Here is an 18,945-nt window from a genome sequence, read left to right as displayed (position 1 = left end):
GAAAGTATTATAAATGACTGTACAAAAAGAATTGAGCGTTACACGAAAATTGCGACTCGGAAAGAGGACTCGTTGTATGTAAAAGTTACAACACGATCAATCGCAGATGACGCGCACCGTAGCTGTCGGGCGTTAACAATAAAAAAAAAAAAAAAAAAAAAAAATCATCTAAGCGCACCTAAGCGCATCGAAAGGAATCCCGAGGAAAAATGTGAGTGGGTACACAACATGCGTCTCAAAGGTTACAACGTACCGCATTTGCAACGTACTTGAACTTTGCATCTGTTTATGCATATTTGCAGAACGCGCATAAATAATTATAACGCGTTGAAAACCTTTTGCTTAAAAATGTAATTTGAATTTCAAAATTATTTATTATACATTATTATTATGTGCATACACACATGTGTCCTTCACCGTGCGGAGTACGTTTGCGATTTTTCCTCGCCGATCTGAAAAATTGAGCATCACGTTCAAAATGTTATAGCAATATAGTTGAATTAGTAATAATACTGAGACACAGCCGCAATAAAGTAAAATACAAAGCATAAAAGTTACCGAGGCGAGTGTGTGTGTGTGTGTGTCTTGCAAATATGCGGTATAAAAGTTTTAAGAAAAAGCGTTTCTCTTTTATAGTGTATGCGCCGACCTGTAATAAAGCTCGAACCGGTATCATCGAGTGGCATTTGAAGCGATACACCCAACGATAGTACAGGGCGCACTGTGCTATCTATATAAAAGGAAGATGCCGCGGATAAACACTCGTCAGTAGTACCGTGCATGCAATATCTACAAAACTAAAAGCAGTTGACGAGGAAGATTTCCAAGAGTCGTTCTTGTTGTACACGTCTCCACTCAAGTAAGTAAATAATTACGTTGTTGCAACTGTGTAATAATAATACTTCGGTAATAATTATCCGGAAGAGAGGTTTAAGTACGGTTTAAAACTATTTAAATTTCTTCATTTTACGTTGCTCTATTATCACTTGGCGTAAGTAAGTAAAGTCGCTGTGTGTTTTCGCAAGAAAATTCTAACCTGTTAAATATACATTAAGCAACCAAAACAAAAGTTATGCGTATTATCTTTGTTGGGTTGTTGGGTAAAGTTGTGTACCAGTTTTTGTAATTGCGTTAAAAAGCTGCTTTGAGAATTGTTGCTTGTTACGCGAAATTACAAATCGAGTTTCGCGAGAAGAAATTCGACGAGAATCTGATTAGAAGCCGTGTTAAAAGCCGTCGAAAAACGAGTTCTCTAATCTATTCTTTGCTCGTCTCTCAATGCGATCCGATAGAATGAATCCGCGCGTGATCATCCTGTTGGGCCTGGCGGCGGTGATATCAGCGGCGAACGAGCCGATAGCCATCGTCAGACAGGAGCAGGACATCAGCCCGGACGGTAGTTACTTTCTCAAGTGGGAGAGCGCCAACGGGATAACGTTCGAGGAGCAAGGCGTTCAGAAAAACACCGGCCAGAAAGACAAGGAAGCTGAGGAGGTGCGCGGCTCGGCCTCGTGGACCGCGCCCGACGGTCAGAAAATTAATCTCGCCTGGCTGGCGGACGAGAACGGCGCCACCTTCCAAGGGCCGCATCTGCCGACCCCGCCGTCTCCGCCGGAAATTCCTCCTCTCATCCAACGCGCTCTCGATTGGATAGCCGCTCATCCTTACAAGGAGGAGAAAAACAGAGTGTAAATCGCTGATGGGAAAAATTGTTTATTTTTTGTTAACTCAGCCTTAACTACGTCGCATCGAACAGTCATCCGTTATTTGTATTAGTCGGACAAAAAAAAAACATTTGTATGTAATATAAATGTTGTATAAATGTATCGTGTGTATAAAACATTTGTATAAACGTGATGTACTTAATATATACAAGTGTGATGCAATTATTCTTTCCTCGGGAGTATTTTTCCTCGCACATATAAATCGCTTTGTTTGCTTTTAACGTGGTGAAATAAATTGTTCGATAATGCAAATGAAAAATACATCGCTGTCTCTTGACGACAGAAGCAACTGCGTAAAGTGAAAAGCAGATATCGCATATGCACTCTCATTACGTATGTCTTTCTTTACCTACTTCGCGAGTCGGCAAGTAAATTATACGCGAGAACGTGGGAATAGCAAATTTGTAAAGTTGGGTGTGGGACACACACGTGTGCGTGCGGTAATAGGAAAATCGGGGTCAGAAATGGCCATTGTAGCGGAAGGGAAAGACGAATCGTTATATAAGTGAGTGATAGCGTGATTCTCACTGCCGCATTGTCAATCACATTACTTCTCTTCTCAGAACCGAAGACTCACAAGCATAGAGAGAGAGAGAGAGAGAGAGAGAGAGAGAGAGAGAGAGAGAGAAAATAATTTTCATCAATCAAACACGAAAATAACCAAGCGAAATGTGTGTAAGACAAAAACAAAAAAAACAACATCTATCTGTCGCATAATTTTCATTAAAAATTCTTCATAAATTAATATTTGTTTTGAATTTATTATTAACATAAAAAAAATATCGAATATACATAATGCTTTCTACGTAGCACGAGTAGTTTGCATTAACAATGCAGATGGATTATACACACATCGTATTACAGTAATTATGTAGTGACTCCGGCGTGTCCCGCGTTATTACCTCACCTGAATTAAACGATTGAATGCGAATTATACGTCGGGAATTATTTAATCAATCTTCGTTGTTTTCCACTATTTTTTATACCCCCCCCCCTTTTAATTTATTTTGCTTTATTTGTCGGTTTTTTTACGGTGTGCAAAATGGTTGCAGTCGTCAAAGTGAACGAGCGTGTAAACAAGCACGGATTGCTCGTCTACGCGAATATTCGCGTACGCCAATTATTACGCTAAATTGTTTACGAAGGTGTGCATGCATGTATATATGTATATATGTACATATGTACATATATATATATACATATATGTACATATATATGTGCGTATATATAAATATATATATACATATATGTTGCGTACGCAAACGCGTTTAATTTGATAATTAATACCAAGCGGCCGCTTCATAATTCGGTTATAAATTCCGCGAATCGTGTTTCTTGATTGCGGCAGTAATTTCGAATCGACGGCGCGATTATAATCGATATTTGTTGAATCGCGAGAGCAAATAAGACTGCGATAGATGGAATTAATCGGGGCCGGATAATCAAATTTATGGTACTATTAATAAACATTATGAGAGTCGCCGCGACGATATCACGCCGATGTATCCGGTGCCGATGCATACACATCCTCTAATACATATTCAGATTAATATTTTGTCAAACGCGGAGATTGTTATAATGTTTATGAAATACGGCGCAAAACAGCACGGCTAAAACGAGGGCGAGGTTACACGTTTTCGCTCCGCGAATTTACTATTCGCGTAAAATCGTGCGCGCTTTCTCCAACCGCAAGCAATAAAGATTGTCGTTAACCGAAAAGATTGTCGTAAATATCCCAAACAAACTAGACATTCGTTAAAAAAATAATTACAACGAAGTTAGAAACTAATAATTAAAATTATATCTTAAAAATATTGAAAATATTGAAAATTGTCACAATTGATATTTATATAAATAATTATTTTTATTATTGTTGTTCTGTTATTATTTGTTTTGTTCGTGGACATTTATCTTATGTGTAATGCGTTAATTCGTTGACATTCGTACAACTTTTGTAAGAGTTTAACATCGAAAAATATTTAAATCAGATTTTTATGATATTGAGAATCAAACTTAAAATCCCTCTTTCGATATAACGTCGGAACTTCCGGTTACACATTTTTTTTCTCTCTCTCTCTCTCTTCGTCTTACGGGGATAAACTTTGAACGATTTGACCGAAAGTTCGCGCGCCGGGAAGAGATTTATGTAAAAGTTGCGGTTACGCGTGGTTGCCGTAACACATTTAGAACACGACTCACGTGCTAAACGGCGATACATGACGAATGTCGCGCACCGCCCGCGGTGAAAGTTCAACCAGAAGTGAGAATAAGCGATGCGCGGTATAATCGGTTTCGATTTCTTCACCCTTTCAGAAGAAGTCTCGTCGGGTGTCAACAAATTCGATTTATTCTAGACGGTCTCCTTTTAGAAAGTCTCGAGATGAGTCTACAGTCTGCGAACAAGACATCGTACAGCAAGATCATTCACGATATCATCGCGACGACATGTTAATTCTGTATCGCGACGGTATTACATCGCGCTGAGATAACAAATCTCCGTCAGGAGGCATCAGATTTCTGATTCAGTCGTCAAAAGAGATGAAAGCGATTGAGAGAGAAAAAATTATGTTAGCGTATCTCTCTCTCTATCTATCTCTCTCTACTTCGGAGTGACATGAAGTGACAGCTGTGAAGATTTGATTTGCATTGCTCTTCCGGAGATAACCGATCTCTCTGACAAGGATATGATCGTCGACAATATCGAGTCGATCGCGAGATGAAGGATCATGAGAAGCCGATTATGACGAGAACAATCTACATCTGTTAGAGCTGATCCATAAAAATGACGTTAAAATTGTAAAAGAAGAAGCGCGAAATAAAAATCTAATATGAAGTACAAATAACAATATATAAAAAATATATAAAATATATAGAATATATAAAAAATATATTAAGATATTACGTATAAAACTTGATCTTCCACACAACTAATTAATAATCATTCGCAACCAAGCGTTAAACATCTAAGCGCTGTCACATCGAAAATGGCTGAGCAAACGGGCTCTGTCAAGATGTTTAAACGACGTAGCAAACGATCGCGTAATTGGAGTTACTCGCGGTGTCCCTACGACACGTGTTACATAAAGCGCACGTGTCTGTCTGTGTGCGTCCACTCTGCGTGATTGATTAATGATAGCGAAACAAGGTCCGTCGCGTAATAATAAAGACGCGCGGCAGCTGCGGCGTTTTAAAGCGATGTAATAATCTTACAATAATAGTAAAATGTTACTTTCTATCGTAAATCAGAACGGCGCAATCGTGAGCGAGTCTCTCTCCGGACGTTGTAATTCCGCGGGATCTTTTGTGTTGTGGCGCGCGAGACGGCGCGTGCAATGGTTTATTTTTAGAGCTGTTCCTCGAAATGTAAAAAATTGCAACTAACAACTGATTCAACGGAAATAAATTAAGAACTCCGAGAGAGAGAGAGGGAGAGAGAGAGAGAGAGAGAGATCAGGAGTTAACAGAAATGGATATATAAAAAATATTTTGCAACTCGAGGAGGAATAAAGGATGCGAATTAATTTTTGATTCGCGGAACGAGGATGGATGTGACGTCACCGCTAACCCGCGCTTTCTAAAACCGCTTTTCCGCATCCTTCCTGGAAACGGCTCGAGGATCTTCGAAGTGCCGCGTGGGTAGGTAGGTTATACACATTTTCGTACGTGTATCTCGTCGAAGAGATCGGGCGTTTATATATGTCGAGATGGAAATAGCGTTTAACATCTCTCTTGGGATGCAATATTTATTCTTAATGCACCGTGACATGTATCAGACGACGTAAATTAATTACGCGGTCATGGTACACGTTCTTATACATATTATATATAATATAATATAATATTAAAATACATATATATATATATATATATATATATGAATATGTAATATGTAATATCGTAGACGTACAATAAATATTTACAACAATTTGAACCAGAGCAGTCCGAGTTTCGTTTGGAAATAAGGGGAGGAGAAGCGACGCGGGCGGTGTGGCAACACTCATCATCATTGTCATCGTCATCGTCATCATTCGGCATCATCGATTATGTACCGTGGATCATCTTCCATTCTCGTTTTTAGTGCAAATTGCGTGAAATCGTGAGATCACATACTGTGGATCGTGGCGGCGGCCGATCGCGAGATTTAAACCTGGTTCTCGTCCTCCTTGGACGGATGCGCCGCGATCCACTCGAGTGCCTTCTGTATCAATGGCGGGATTTCCGGCGTGGTCGGCAAATGAGCGCCCGACGGTTGGAAGCCGTTCTTGTCGGCGACGTACGTAAGTGAGATCTGCTGGTTGTCGTCGCTCTTGTAGCTGAAGCCGCCCTCCGCCTTCATCGCCTCGTTCTCGGAGCCGGCGTCTTCCACATGACCCTCCTCCTCAGCCTTGATACCGTTGCCAGTCTCGTAACTCCACTTGTACGATCCGTCGGGGTTGGGACCCTCTTGACTTTGACTGACGATCGGTATCACGTCCTCGGCAGGCGCTGCCGCGGCGCAGGCTGCCAGCGCGATCAAGACTATCTGTTGTGACCGCGAAACAAAAAAAAAATACGATTTAAAGAAGATAGAAAAATCGTATAAATATGTGCACTTTAATCTATAAAAATCTAAAACGTATAATTAACGAAGTCAATATTGCTGACGCAAATGTGACATTTTCCTGCGGTAAAACTAATTGGGTTTATAAAATTATATAAAGAAATGATGAGATCATTATCAATTCATTTACTGTCGTCATTATTAAACCATTTGGCGATCGATTTGTTATTAGAAGATACTGATGAGAGATGGCAGATTTATTGTCACGGCGATAAATGCAATTGATTGACCTCAAAGTTTTTCCCTTCAGTTTATTTTACAAGTTAAAATATTTACTTACGCGACTTTCAATTTTGCACAAAAAAAAACTAAAGTTAGATGTTCATATTTCGATTGATCGGAATCACTTGAACGTGACATATTGCGAAGTCGCACGCGGTATCTGCCATTGCATCAAAGTTAGGAGAAACTCACTTTTTTCAATGAATAAATTCGCAAAAGATTTCACGTGAGATCCGAGTGTTGAAAGTAAAAGTAACGCTTATCCTTGAGAGAGATGAGAGATAAAACAATTAAATCCTACCTAAGAGTTACCGATCGATCCATCGCCTGTCGATATTAGATGAGATCTCTCGCGATTAAAACGTGTACGATCACGAACGAGAATGTGATTTAGTGTCGATGACGCGCGCGACGATAAAAGTAAATCTAAACATCTGCCGCGAAAGTTACATCATTTCGACGCGAAGAATGAAGCGACCTTAGTGGCGGCAGCAACCGCCACCGAGTAAATTTCTAAACGCGTAAACATCAAACGAACGTTAGCCTTTTCGTCAGCTTCCTTGTTTGAACGTTGCACAAGTGTTTATGCAGAAACGCGTTAATGGTTAGCTTCAGTCGTTGCGCCGTGTGTGTGTGTGCACAATGCAACAGAATTAATAGTAAAAAAGTGACGGAGATTTTTTTATGTTTAAAAATTTCATCAACGATTAAATCAGCAACATGAGCACATGATTACAAGTATGGCCAAAATATATGAAAAACATATGTGAAATCAATCACATCGCGAGTTTTGCTTGTCGCAACCGAGAATTTTGTTAATTTACTTAAATTGTAATTTATCAATAATTACGACGTGACAAAATTTTTAAATAGAACGGCCAAGAAAGAGAGAAAGAAAGAGAGAGAAAGAGCTGTACGAATCAATGGGCGCCGAACGCCACAGTAGTGATACCGTTTTGAGTCAGACATGACAGAGATCGCGGTAGTATCGGCGTTATTAGGTCGGACGCTGCTCCTCGAATAAAACAAACTTGCACGACGTTGACAATTACGTATAAATCAATACAAATCAATACAGTGTCATAATTCTCTTAATTATAAATTCACAGTTTTTTTTTTTTTTTTAGTTTCTTTAGATATTTCGTTTCGCGAATATTTAAAATATTACAAAAGACGATCAACAGTGTTGAGAAAGAGATGTAAATAAGATGAAATCGATTCACACGTTTCTCTCTCTAGATATTTCGTATACGCAAAAGCGTGCGTTAACACAGAGACAAATTTTGGGTGTATCCCGACGGCGTCGATCGATATCCTTACCCACCGATCCTCCAGGACACGCTACTTACCCTCCGATCCCACCGCGCTCCGCGCGTTCTCTAACCCACCGTATTCCGGAGAGTCCCGGAGAGCTCTCGGAGTATACATACTATATACATATATATATATATTTTATATATATATATATATATATATATATATTATATATATATATATATATATATATATATATATATATATATATATATGTATATATATATATATATACACCGAATAATCGGAAAGTGTCACTTACAACAACGTTAACTCACAGAGCGTCACGCGCACAGGGACCTTCTCCAAAACGCACGTCGAAATTCGCGCACGAAACCCGCCGCGCGATTACGAGACCCGGGCTTTAAATCTCGCAACTTTATCTCGCGAAAAGTCGACCGACCTTATCCGCGGGTCTCACACCCAAAAGTTTTTTTTTTTTCCTCTTAATTAAACGCTTACCAATGACGTGTACATGTTGCGGCAGAAATCGCTGACGGGCAAGTGTTTATCAAGCCCCGCAGCGCTCGTCGTATATATACCCCCGAAGGCATTACCAACACCACCGTCGGGCTCGATGGCCACCATGTTACGAGTACGATGCACATGGGACACACAAGCGGGGCCGTAATGCGGGACAGAGGGGTTTACACGGATCCGTGCGTTTAACGGCGGTGCATGTGTGTCGCCGGGGAGCCCGCGGGGTACGGCGGCGGAGAGACAACACACACTTCGCGTCAACATCGAAGAGGAGAGACCACCACTTCTCCTCCCCCCCTTCTCCCCGAGATCACCATGTCACCGAGCGCGCTAAATGTCATCGGGTCCCCGTTTAAAGGATTTGCTTGCTCAATTGTCACAGTTTCTTCAACGACGCGCGCGGCGATCCAATTTTTTTTTTTTTTTTTCCCAGGTTTTTTTCGGCAGACTCGCGCGATCGAGAAAGAATGAAAAACTTCTGTTGCTGACAGCGCGTGTCATATTTTTCAGTCGCGCGCGTGAGTATTTGAGTACTCTGTTACGGTTAGATTAGAGGATCGAGAGCCGCGACAACGCGGATCCTGTTGTCGCGTAAATTTGTTATTGATTTTTGTTTTAAATAAAAAGTTGTATTTTTTTTTTGTTTTAACTCGAACAACGCATGCGTGTGACGCGTGTGGGAATTGCGCTGGCCGTTGCACCCTTCCGCTGGCTTTAACAGATACCATTGTTCATTATTTAAATGTCTCGCGAGATATAATTGAATTACCCGTGTTCGCCATTTTTCAGATATTTGTTTAAACGACAGTTTTATTAATCTATCACTCGCATAAATATTGCGCAATGGCGCGCAATGGCGCCGCCGCTAACACACGCGCTTCGCGATTCTAATCGATAAATCGCTCCCCATCCCCTTTGTCATTAAACACTCAATCAAGCCGGGCGCGCTCGTCAAATGGCTATTTACCTGCAATTTTTCTAATAGCGAAGTCGAAATTGCGCGCGCGAGCGATTCGGCGCGCGGCGCGAGATCAAACAGAATGCTCACAAACCGCGCCGGATATACACAAGCGCGCGCAATACACACACGCACGCACACATATACACACAGGCAACTGCCTATTGTCTGTTCTAATCAATCGAAAACGACCTGACAATCTCTCATTATCGACCGATAATTATATATGGGACGATATAATGTCCGGCCATTTACATTAAAGGAAACCGGGACGCGCAGATTGACGTTTGAAATAAATTATTAAAACAAAAGAAAAAAGAAAACCAAAGTGCACGCGGTATTACGTAATTAATATTGTACAGTAGTCTCATCCTTGTCGGATTTGAGAAACAAAAAACAAACTTCCTGTCGTAAAAGTAACAAACTCGATCTAATTGGACCGTTTGTTGCAATTGAAGAGTTCGGAGAAAAACTTGCGCGCAAGTTTTTGACACGATGCGAAACAAAATAAACTTGAGTTTTTCTCTCGTAGTTTTCGACACAAAAATATCTCTGCAACATAGATATTAACTTGTTTTTATTACGTAATAATACGCGTGCGCGCACGCGATAGTAGCCGAGTCGACTGACATAAAGCGATGCATGTGCCGGAAGCTGCAGAATTATGCGCGTATCTAACATGCGTATCTAATTAATAATCAATGCTATTCCATCGGGATGTTTGAGATTGTCAGTAAATATCGTCGATCAGCTATGTTAATGCGATTCTGCATTGAGAGGGGAGAGGGGAGAAGAGAGAGGTTATATTTGTCTCGCGAATTTCACGGTATATTTCGCGCGAATCGTCAGCGCCGACCAGTAAGCTAGTCGTCTAAAAAAAAAAAAAAACAATCCGGGATATTAATTCAGAAATATTGACTCGAGGGTGTAACGGGAAGACGGGAGAAAGCGATTCCCGGCGAATCAACCCGGCATCGACGAAGTACGGGAAATAACCAACTGACGTGGCAAACAAAATTAGCGGAGTTATTTGATGTAACAAATAGTACTCCTGTAGTCTCTCTGGTTTTCTTTTTTCTTTTTTTGTTTCGCTACTTTTGGCCGAAGGTCATTCATTTTTTTTTTCCGCGCCATTATTGATTGTCGAGCGTTATCGGTGAAGTATTACCGATGTAACGCCAGACAGAATCCGACGGGGGAACAGTGAATTATGCCTCGATAGGCGTTAGTTTTTCTTCTTTTACGGGAAATGTAAGGGGCACGTAGAACGACAATAAATTCTCGTGTGTCTCTAGGAATGCCAGTTGCTCGCCGTGCTGCTGCTGCTGCTGCTGCTGCGCCGTGTATACCCGCGCCGCGTGATTCACAAAGTCACGTCATCGATATATCCAAACGATTTTCTTCGAGCGCGCATTTGCATTTACGAGCCGCGATTTGGAATGCATGAAAAGCCGCGGTTGATTTCAAGTAATCCGTCAATTGGAAAACTAAGGGAAGAGAAGAGCGCGCGCGCGGATGAGTGTGTGCGTGTGTTTCTCTCTGAAAGTCGAGGACACACTCGCCCGTGACAAATGCGCTGAAACGCGCGTTCCGCGATTTCGAACATTGAATATCGCGCCGCAAATTAATAACGAAACCATTGATTGTATATAAAAAAAAAAATACCTTGTAATTAACGAATTACAATTACAAACTCTGTAATACAAGAATGTAATACAAGAATTAAATTAAAAAAACAGATGGGCCATTAAAGAGCAATAAAAAATGATGTTAATCAATTTAACTGCAATTTACATTTCTTTGATTTTTTTGTCATTAAGTTTTATTGCTCTTCAATGAATCTGTCTATTTCTTCATTTGCGTGTGTGCTTTACAACATTGTTTATACTTTTTACAAGAGAGAAAATAGAGAGGCGAGAATCTCTTTTATTTCTCTTCTCTGGAATTTCCCTCTTGCGAGTCAAAAGTCACGACCGCGCGCGATCTTAAATCCGCGTTTCTATTATTCGCGCACTCGTAGAAAGTTTTTTTTTTTTTATCCTGCGAAACAAACGTTTCGGCCGTGACGCGAGGATGTTAATTGACAAAGAAAGCGAGCGGACAGAAGAATTGAAGAACGGATTCGCGCGAGAGATGAGAGACGTTTGACGGTGAATATAGGGTGAAAGTTAGCGCGCGATATATGTAAGTTTAAACTTTTTAATTAGCTGTGTTACGTAACGCGCGCGGCGCGCAATGTCGGCACAAAGGATACGCGCGAGAATAAATATCAGCCGTGAAAGTGGTTAACTAGGTAACGGTTCTGCCCGGGAGCGTTCTTCGCTATCTTCGCGATTTAGTAGCGCATCTCGCGCGAGGAAGAGGGTGCGCACCGCCCGCGGAGGCGCACGCGACACGCGTCGTTACCGCAATCGAAATTTTCCATCGGACTCGTCTGCGCGTCGCGCGCGCGCGTGCGTCATTAATATATCTCGCATTATCTCTCTCTCTCTCTCCCTCGTGGTCATAACATCCGCGATTTTATCTGATTGCTTGTTAACGAGCGATGTGTGTGCACGCGGGGAAGAATCTCGCGCGAGACGCGAGTGTCGCTCGCGTCGTCTCGCCAGGAATCGGGAAAGTTATTTCGCTTGGAATATATTATTAGACAGTTTTCCTTCAACGCGAGGGGGGGGAGGAGAGGGGTTTTGCGTCGTTAACGGAAATCTGTAGACTTGCAAAAACTCGCAATCATTCGCGTGTGGCGCGCAGCTTGCGCACGTCCCCGCATTAAGTTATTAGATAGGTTTTCTCACGCGCCGGCAAAATTATACTCCGATGGTTGAATTTGCATTTTTATCGATCAGTTCATATTTCATGCTTATATTTTTCGCGTGATGTCTCGTTACTCATCGTGTATGCGTTTTGTATACGTTTTATGCAACGCGAAATAATTCAACCTGAGGATTACAATCAGTAAGCGTTGCACACGCTCAGCTCGGAGCGACGCGCGGACGATAGCCCTCATTTTTTATTCACCTAACAGATCGTGTATCTTTTAGGCGAACGTTGTGTATCGGTTGCCGCCCACTCTTTTTTTTTATCTCCCGCGCCTTCGAGAGCCGCGTTTAAGATACAAATTGCCATTTCTCCGACTCTCTCGCGCGCAGACGCGAGTCATCTCGTGATGATGAAAGAAAAAAACAAACAAGCTGCATCGAATTACGCTGCAACAAAGTTTTGCGTTTCTCATTCTCAGATTGATTATTCGATCAAACATCGGATCATCTTGGCGAGATCAGAATTTGCGAACACGCTTGTAAGACACGCGGAAATTGAAGAGGAGAAAATAAAAATTTCTAAAAAAATTCTTTCGGAGAAAATCTGATAAATTGCAATCGCGCACGGTGGTACGAAAGCTGGCCGCGCCTACCCATGTACGCAAGTATTGATTGTCGCGACGATGACACTCTCGTCGAATATTTTAATTGGTGATTAAGAGACGTACCGGACGCGCACGTCTCGTTATCGTATAGGTTGTTCTTGTCTCCTAAGTTTTTTTTTTTTTTTTTTTGATTGACAATTTCGCGCCAAAAACAAATTGCCCGAGGACATGCCCGATCGGAGTGTCGGACAATTTTGTTCTCGCTTCGCGAGATCCCGACTTCGAAGAATACTATACTCACGTTGTTTGGGATTTGAATGCTGTAAAATTTTCCGAAACCGAGTGTTAAGTAACGTCACGCAGTTGTGTTTCGCAGTCAGTCGCGTCAGTCATTCGGCACGTAATAATATATTTTACGCGATGGGGGGTTGCACAAGAATTTCACTAAATGATGCCTGAAATAACGAAAACCTAGATATGTGTGTGTGTGTGTGTGTGTATGTGTGTGTACAGCCGAAAGGTTATATGTACACACGCGTGCACAAGCGTATAATGCTTCAGCGTATACACGACGACGGTCACTGACGCAATCGTTGGAGCATTATCTTGTCTCCCGGCGAGAACACAGGCCGTATAGAATGATCAAATATAATTGCGTCACACTATCGGCTATTTACGCGCTTGTGCGTGCACACACGCATATGTATATCCGCATGCTGAATACACACACACGTGTCCCACGCGATCGGTAAATCACACATGTGGCCATTTCTCACGATTTTTATGAACAATATAATTAAATTTGCATTAACGCGCGCTTTCCCAGCCAGGCGAGAAATTTAAATCCTCGTCGCAGGCGGTTTGCATTGATCAGAATTTACAAGTCGAGAGGTTCAAAGGTGGTTCGATCGAATCTTGCAAAGCGCAGAAAAGCACAGCTCCGGATGTATTTTATGTTTCTAACACGCGTGTTAAAATACAACAACGATAGCGTATCTACAAGATTGTGTTATTTTGAATATAATTTTGATTTATAATCGGATTTGACTTCGCTATAATAATCGACCATTAAATCAGTCGACGGTCCTGTCGACCTGTCGATTTCCGGCGCTCTCTATGTTTTTCGCACGAATAAACCGACCGACGGGCGCACGAAATGAGCAACGGCGCACCGACGTTATTGATCATTACTCGAAATGTCAGCGATAAACGCAAGCACTTCGGCGCCAGGCAACTTTGATTTCTTCTGCATGAACGTGTAAGAGAATAATTCCTATCGCAGACGAATGTTCTTCTTTTTTTTTTTGCGCGCACGCAAAGTTAAAAAAAGAAAAACTTTTCAAAATTGTAGCAATTCTAGTTTGGATTTTTTCTTGTTGTATCTTGACAAATATTTTGTTTATAATCACAGCGCGCCTCCTTTTGACACAAAGTAAAGACATCAATATAGGAGCTGTCGGTCTTATATAATCTTATATAGGTCTGTTTTATATAGAAATCAATCGCAGGCGCGCACGCGCGCGCATTTGTTTTGTCCATTCAGTTAGTTGTTCGATTTTACGATCTCATACCACGCATTTCATCCGTCCTCTTCTCTTTATTCCGTCAATTCTTTGTCTTTCTTTGTTTTTCTCCGGCTTTCATTCAAGCGTGCATTCCTTTCGAGATGCGCCGAGATTGGTAGGCGCGCATCCACACGTGCAGCAACCTTTTCTTCCATCGACACGGTCTTAGAAACAGGAGACGGCCCGAGACGTGCCTTTACGTCTATTGCGACAACTCGCAGCCGCTGCCATATCGTACTTATAAGGCCGCGGCGGCTTGCGATGCGTTTCTCCGCCAGATGATATTTCGACGTGTCGGGATTCGCGCGCCGCGAAAAGAGATGCGCGCCGCCGCTGATGCATCTCGCGTTCGAGTTCTCGCGCAAATCCCTCATCACCGTTCACGAGCTCTGAAAATCCAAGCTGCGTCCATCAACAACACACATCGTTTGCTCCTTCTGCAAACCTTGTCCCGATTTTTTTTTTTTTTTCGTTTTATTGGCGATTTGCTTGAAATTCAATTAACGTGAGCGAAGCGACAAATTCTGCCCCGGTCTGCAAACGATCGCGGAACGCGCGCGCATATTCCCTCGAATCTTTATTTTTCAAAACTGCGAGAGACCATCGGTGACATTTAATACATTAAATGCATCCACGTGAAATGGTAGCCAGTTAAATACGATATGACAGCTTGTTATCAACCGATAATTATTTTGATAATTCCACGTTGTTGTTGATACGGATCTCGAGTTTCTAAATATTATTTTGAACGCTCGTGATTACACACGAAACACGTTTATGTTAAATATATGTGCATATATACATATATACATATATATATATATATATATATATATATACGCTGTAGATATCATACGTTCCGTGATTATTACGTCATCTCTCGCGAATGATTAATGAATTTTCCTTCGACGTGATATTTCTGCCTTAACCCGAGATGAACCGATACTATGAATCGTCCTGAACGTCGTTTCGCTTCTTTTTTTTTTTTCGTGAGCAAAAAGCGCCGACAACGACTGTGTGCGCTCGAAGCTGTAATTTAAAAATACCGTTCCGACGACTCATCTCACTTAACATCAACAATTGCACCGGCGTATCTCGAGGCTACAGAGAACAATCGACAATGTATGTATCCACGGTTGTTAATTATTTCGATAAACCTCAAAATCTGAGATACAAAAATGCACATGTTTGTGATTCTCGCTCGCAAATTTACGACGGGAATTTCGCCGGGGAAACGATGTAAGCGCGAATTTCTCAAACCCGATCGCTATCGGGAATTTAAGATCCGAACGAGCGCAGTCGTTCTCATGTTAATCGAACGTCGTAAAAATCCGGCCGCACACGCCGCGTCTCTCGCGAATATTTGTCGATGTAATTTTTTTCGCAGAATCTACGCGCGCGAGAGAGGAGAACGTTTCGCGCTCGAGCGGAATGAAAGTAAAATTGAATTCGGCATGCGCGTTACGTCTTCTCGCCTGCGGCCAGGCGCTCTCTTAGACTGTCCGTACGGTATGTACTTATATGTCAAGGTCGCCTTCCTCTTCCACACGCGCGTTGTCGCCGACGATTTTACAGTTCTCGTTCGAAATAAGTTTCCTGTTCGATCGCTTTACCCATTTCAGGGAGATTGCTCGCTCGGAATAAATCACGTGATCACGTCACATTGTCGATCCGCTTCACTTTTCCTCGAGAGAGAGAGAGAGAGAGAGAGAGAGAGAGAGATAGCGTAGCTTTGAGACGTGCTATCTCGTGTTTTCGATCTGTGTGTATTTTCACGGCGCGCCTGCCTGATAGGTTCGCGATCCGTACGATCCGCGATCTCTGATCTATGACATTATGGCGCAAGAATCGCGCGCGCGCGAAGCGCGACCGTCGTCGTATATTTAATCACGTCGGGACGAAACTCTCTCGCTGCAAAAATTAAACGTAGCTTTACACGTTTTTGCGAGCGCATTCGAGAACAGAAACATTTCCGGAGACAAATTTTTGACGGTTGCAAATTTAGAGCTGCGAGAAATGTTTATTTGCGGCGGTAAAATGTCACCGCGATTGGGTAACCGCGCGACACAGGAAAGTGTAAAATTGCTTTAAAACACTATCTCACTCACGAAACAAATCGTTGAAACATTAGAATCTCTCGGATTACAATCTTGCAGTAAGAAATCCAATACTCGGCGATCAATCGTAATGCCAACCCCCCCGTAAAATCGGCACGCGATCGTCTTTTATATATAATAGCTCGATTAATATTTATCGTTCGTTAAGTCGCGCACGATCGCGACCACGCGATGGCCCGGGCTGATATGGGAATCAATCTTGGATCGGTTTGAAAAATCTCTGGGTGCAAGAGATTCGCGACGTCGTGACGAGGAAGACTTTCTCTCCTCGGCGAGGGCGCGATGCAACGAAAACAACGAGATGACGAACGCGAATGCATACCTGGGAGGAACCGATACACAGACAATCGGTCGACATTGTGGTCTAGTTACGGTTACGCAACGCTACATCGTCTTCTGAGATCCAAACATTCTCCTTGACAAACGCCACGTCATCCGTGTTTGTGACTCTAAGTTTTCCCGTCACTCGTTCGGGTGACGCGGTTTCACTCATCCAAATAAAACAAATTTCACAAAGAATTTGTTCAGGATTATTATTTAATAATAACAATTTAATATATCAAACAAAAAGTGACTTGGGTCACGTATGAAATGTATTCGATTTCTATTTCAAAACGTCAATTAAGGTCAAGATTATTTGACATTTCTATTCTTATTGCATCCGCCGCTTGGACTTCGGATGGAGTATATTTTCGCGCGTTTACCTAATTGATACTCGACGATTCGTTGACAGGAATCGACAGTTCACACTATAGTGCAAATGTAATTTTGCAATCGTTTAATTCCTCATCAGTTATTAGGCATATCAATATATGATTACCTGTTACAAGTCATAATTTGGTTAGGGGGCATGACCTCGCGGCGAGAGAGAGAGAGAGAAAGAGAGAAAGAAAGAGAGAGAGAAAGAGATCTGTGATGAGACCGAGTCGGCGATCGGACACGCAGTGCAGCCAATCGTTGCATCCGCCGATTGCGAGACTCGTATGTAGATTCCCCGCGTGGATATTACCGAAGCACCTACCATACACACGAAGCTTGTTAGAGATATGTGTACACGACTTCGATCAGTCGATACAAAAGAGATGAAGTTTGAGAAAGGTTTGAAGAGATTGAAGAAAACGTAACGTTTCCGTGATCATGAAAAAACGAGTAGATACAAATGCACTTAATAAATTCAAATAAGACCTTTAAGAAAAGTGAGGAACGATATCATCCCAACCGGGCTCTCTCTCTCTCTCTCTCTCTCTCGACTCCCGAGATGTCTTTACATTACACCGGGGGGAGTTCTTTAATATTCGAAAAATTAATATTCGCGACAAATGTCTGCGGGGATGCAAACTAACATATCTGGAAATTGTTTGAATTAAATTTGTAATTTGCTATCATTAAATAACACATCTGTAATTTGCCTCCAGTTGCCATTGCCTGATTAATTAGCTCTTCAAAAAAACACACTTTTTCTTTCTTAATCAATTTTGTTGTCAATTTATATGTAAACATGTTTAAACACTCGATAAATAGCGAATTATAATGCGAATGTTTGTTTAAGTGAGCGAATTTGCTGAGTAAAGACACACACACACACTCACCGCCAAGTGAGTGAGGGAAATACCGCATTTCCGCATCCGTGCGGACGTAGATTCCTTAAAATACGCCCCTAGGGCAGAGAGTGATTTACGAGAGAGAAGACGCCAGTCCGAGATTGAGAAGGCTTGTCTTGAGCGAAAAATATTTTCAATTTAACGACAAAGAAAAAGAGGTAGTAGAGACGTAAACGGAAAGAGAGAGAGATAGAGAAGCAGGCGAGCGAGCGCGCGTCTTCTCGCCGCGCAATTTCGTCCTATTATCCGCGGTATTCCTTGAGAAGCGCCGCATCGCCGACGAACTAGTGATTTAATCGTTCCAACCACAGGTACACGTTGAATATGGAAAATACCTTAGGAATAAATTAATTTCAAGGACCCCGCCTCTACTTCTGAGCTGTTCGTAAATGCGCGACGCTCGTTTAATTAACACAGCGTCGTATTTTACGTCTCTATTAATGCAAATGCATGTAGAAAGATTGCCGCAAAGGGAAAGAAGAATCGATGCGCGAGAAAGAGATTTTCGTTATAAATCTATTTATTAATCCGCGAGTATTTTGTCTTTTATTTCGATACACGGCAATATCGTCCCGCGGGATCTCTAAGTGCGTTGTTCTCGAATACGATATCTGTTACATGTATATGTGTACGTACACGTATGTAAAAGCGAAGCTCCTGAATGCAACGGATGTTCGGACTCTGGCTAATGCGATGTCGTAATTCTGATTTTTATACCCGCGTCACGTCCTTCCGTATAAGACGCGAGCATTTATCTTATTTAAATCGCACGCTTTTGTGTATATCCGCAAGGATACGTGCCACGCGAGGATTGTGTCGCGCGTTTTGGATTAGCACGTGCTACGTTCCCAGGAGATTGCTCACCCAGCGCGCGCTATTTCTCATCCAGAATTGCGAAAATCTACTTTCGAGAATATTCTTAGACAAAGTAATTCTGTCTCGCGAATCGCGCATATGTGGGAATACGGTAAATAAATTTCCTTCAAGATTTCCACACTCG

General features: G+C 42.0%; 2 protein-coding genes across 2 annotated transcripts; one reads left to right on the top strand and one right to left on the bottom strand.

The window, feature by feature from the left end:
* Positions 1–640: 640 nt before the first annotated feature.
* LOC109854700 (endocuticle structural glycoprotein SgAbd-8-like) lies at positions 641–2,354 on the top strand. Its single transcript, XM_020428070.1, has 2 exons — positions 641–859; positions 1,293–2,354. The coding sequence occupies exon 2, from the start codon at positions 1,294–1,296 to the stop codon at positions 1,690–1,692; it is 399 nt and encodes a 132-aa protein (XP_020283659.1). The 5' UTR covers positions 641–859; position 1,293; the 3' UTR covers positions 1,693–2,354.
* Positions 2,355–5,415: 3,061 nt separating this feature from the next.
* On the bottom strand, positions 5,416–8,417 carry LOC109854729 (endocuticle structural glycoprotein SgAbd-8-like). The gene is made up of 2 exons (XM_020428141.1): positions 8,323–8,417; positions 5,416–6,246 (listed from the first exon to the last, which is right to left on the bottom strand). Exons 1-2 carry the CDS (start codon positions 8,335–8,337, stop codon positions 5,866–5,868), a joined length of 396 nt encoding a protein of 131 aa, XP_020283730.1. The 5' UTR covers positions 8,338–8,417; the 3' UTR covers positions 5,416–5,865.
* Positions 8,418–18,945: the final 10,528 nt, after the last annotated feature.

Source organism: Pseudomyrmex gracilis, unplaced genomic scaffold (assembly GCF_002006095.1).
Source record: "Pseudomyrmex gracilis isolate BER0280 unplaced genomic scaffold, ASM200609v1 scaffold_72, whole genome shotgun sequence".
NCBI classification, from domain to species: domain Eukaryota; kingdom Metazoa; phylum Arthropoda; class Insecta; order Hymenoptera; family Formicidae; genus Pseudomyrmex; species Pseudomyrmex gracilis.
Note: the sequence above shows the minus strand (reverse complement) of the source record. Positions and strands in the feature narration are given on the sequence as shown.

Bases quoted from the DNA above. Each gene is read 5' to 3' on its own strand.
- LOC109854700 (XM_020428070.1), top strand. From the start codon at position 1,294: ATGAATCCGCGCGTGATCATCCTGTTGGGCCTGGCGGCGGTGATATCA.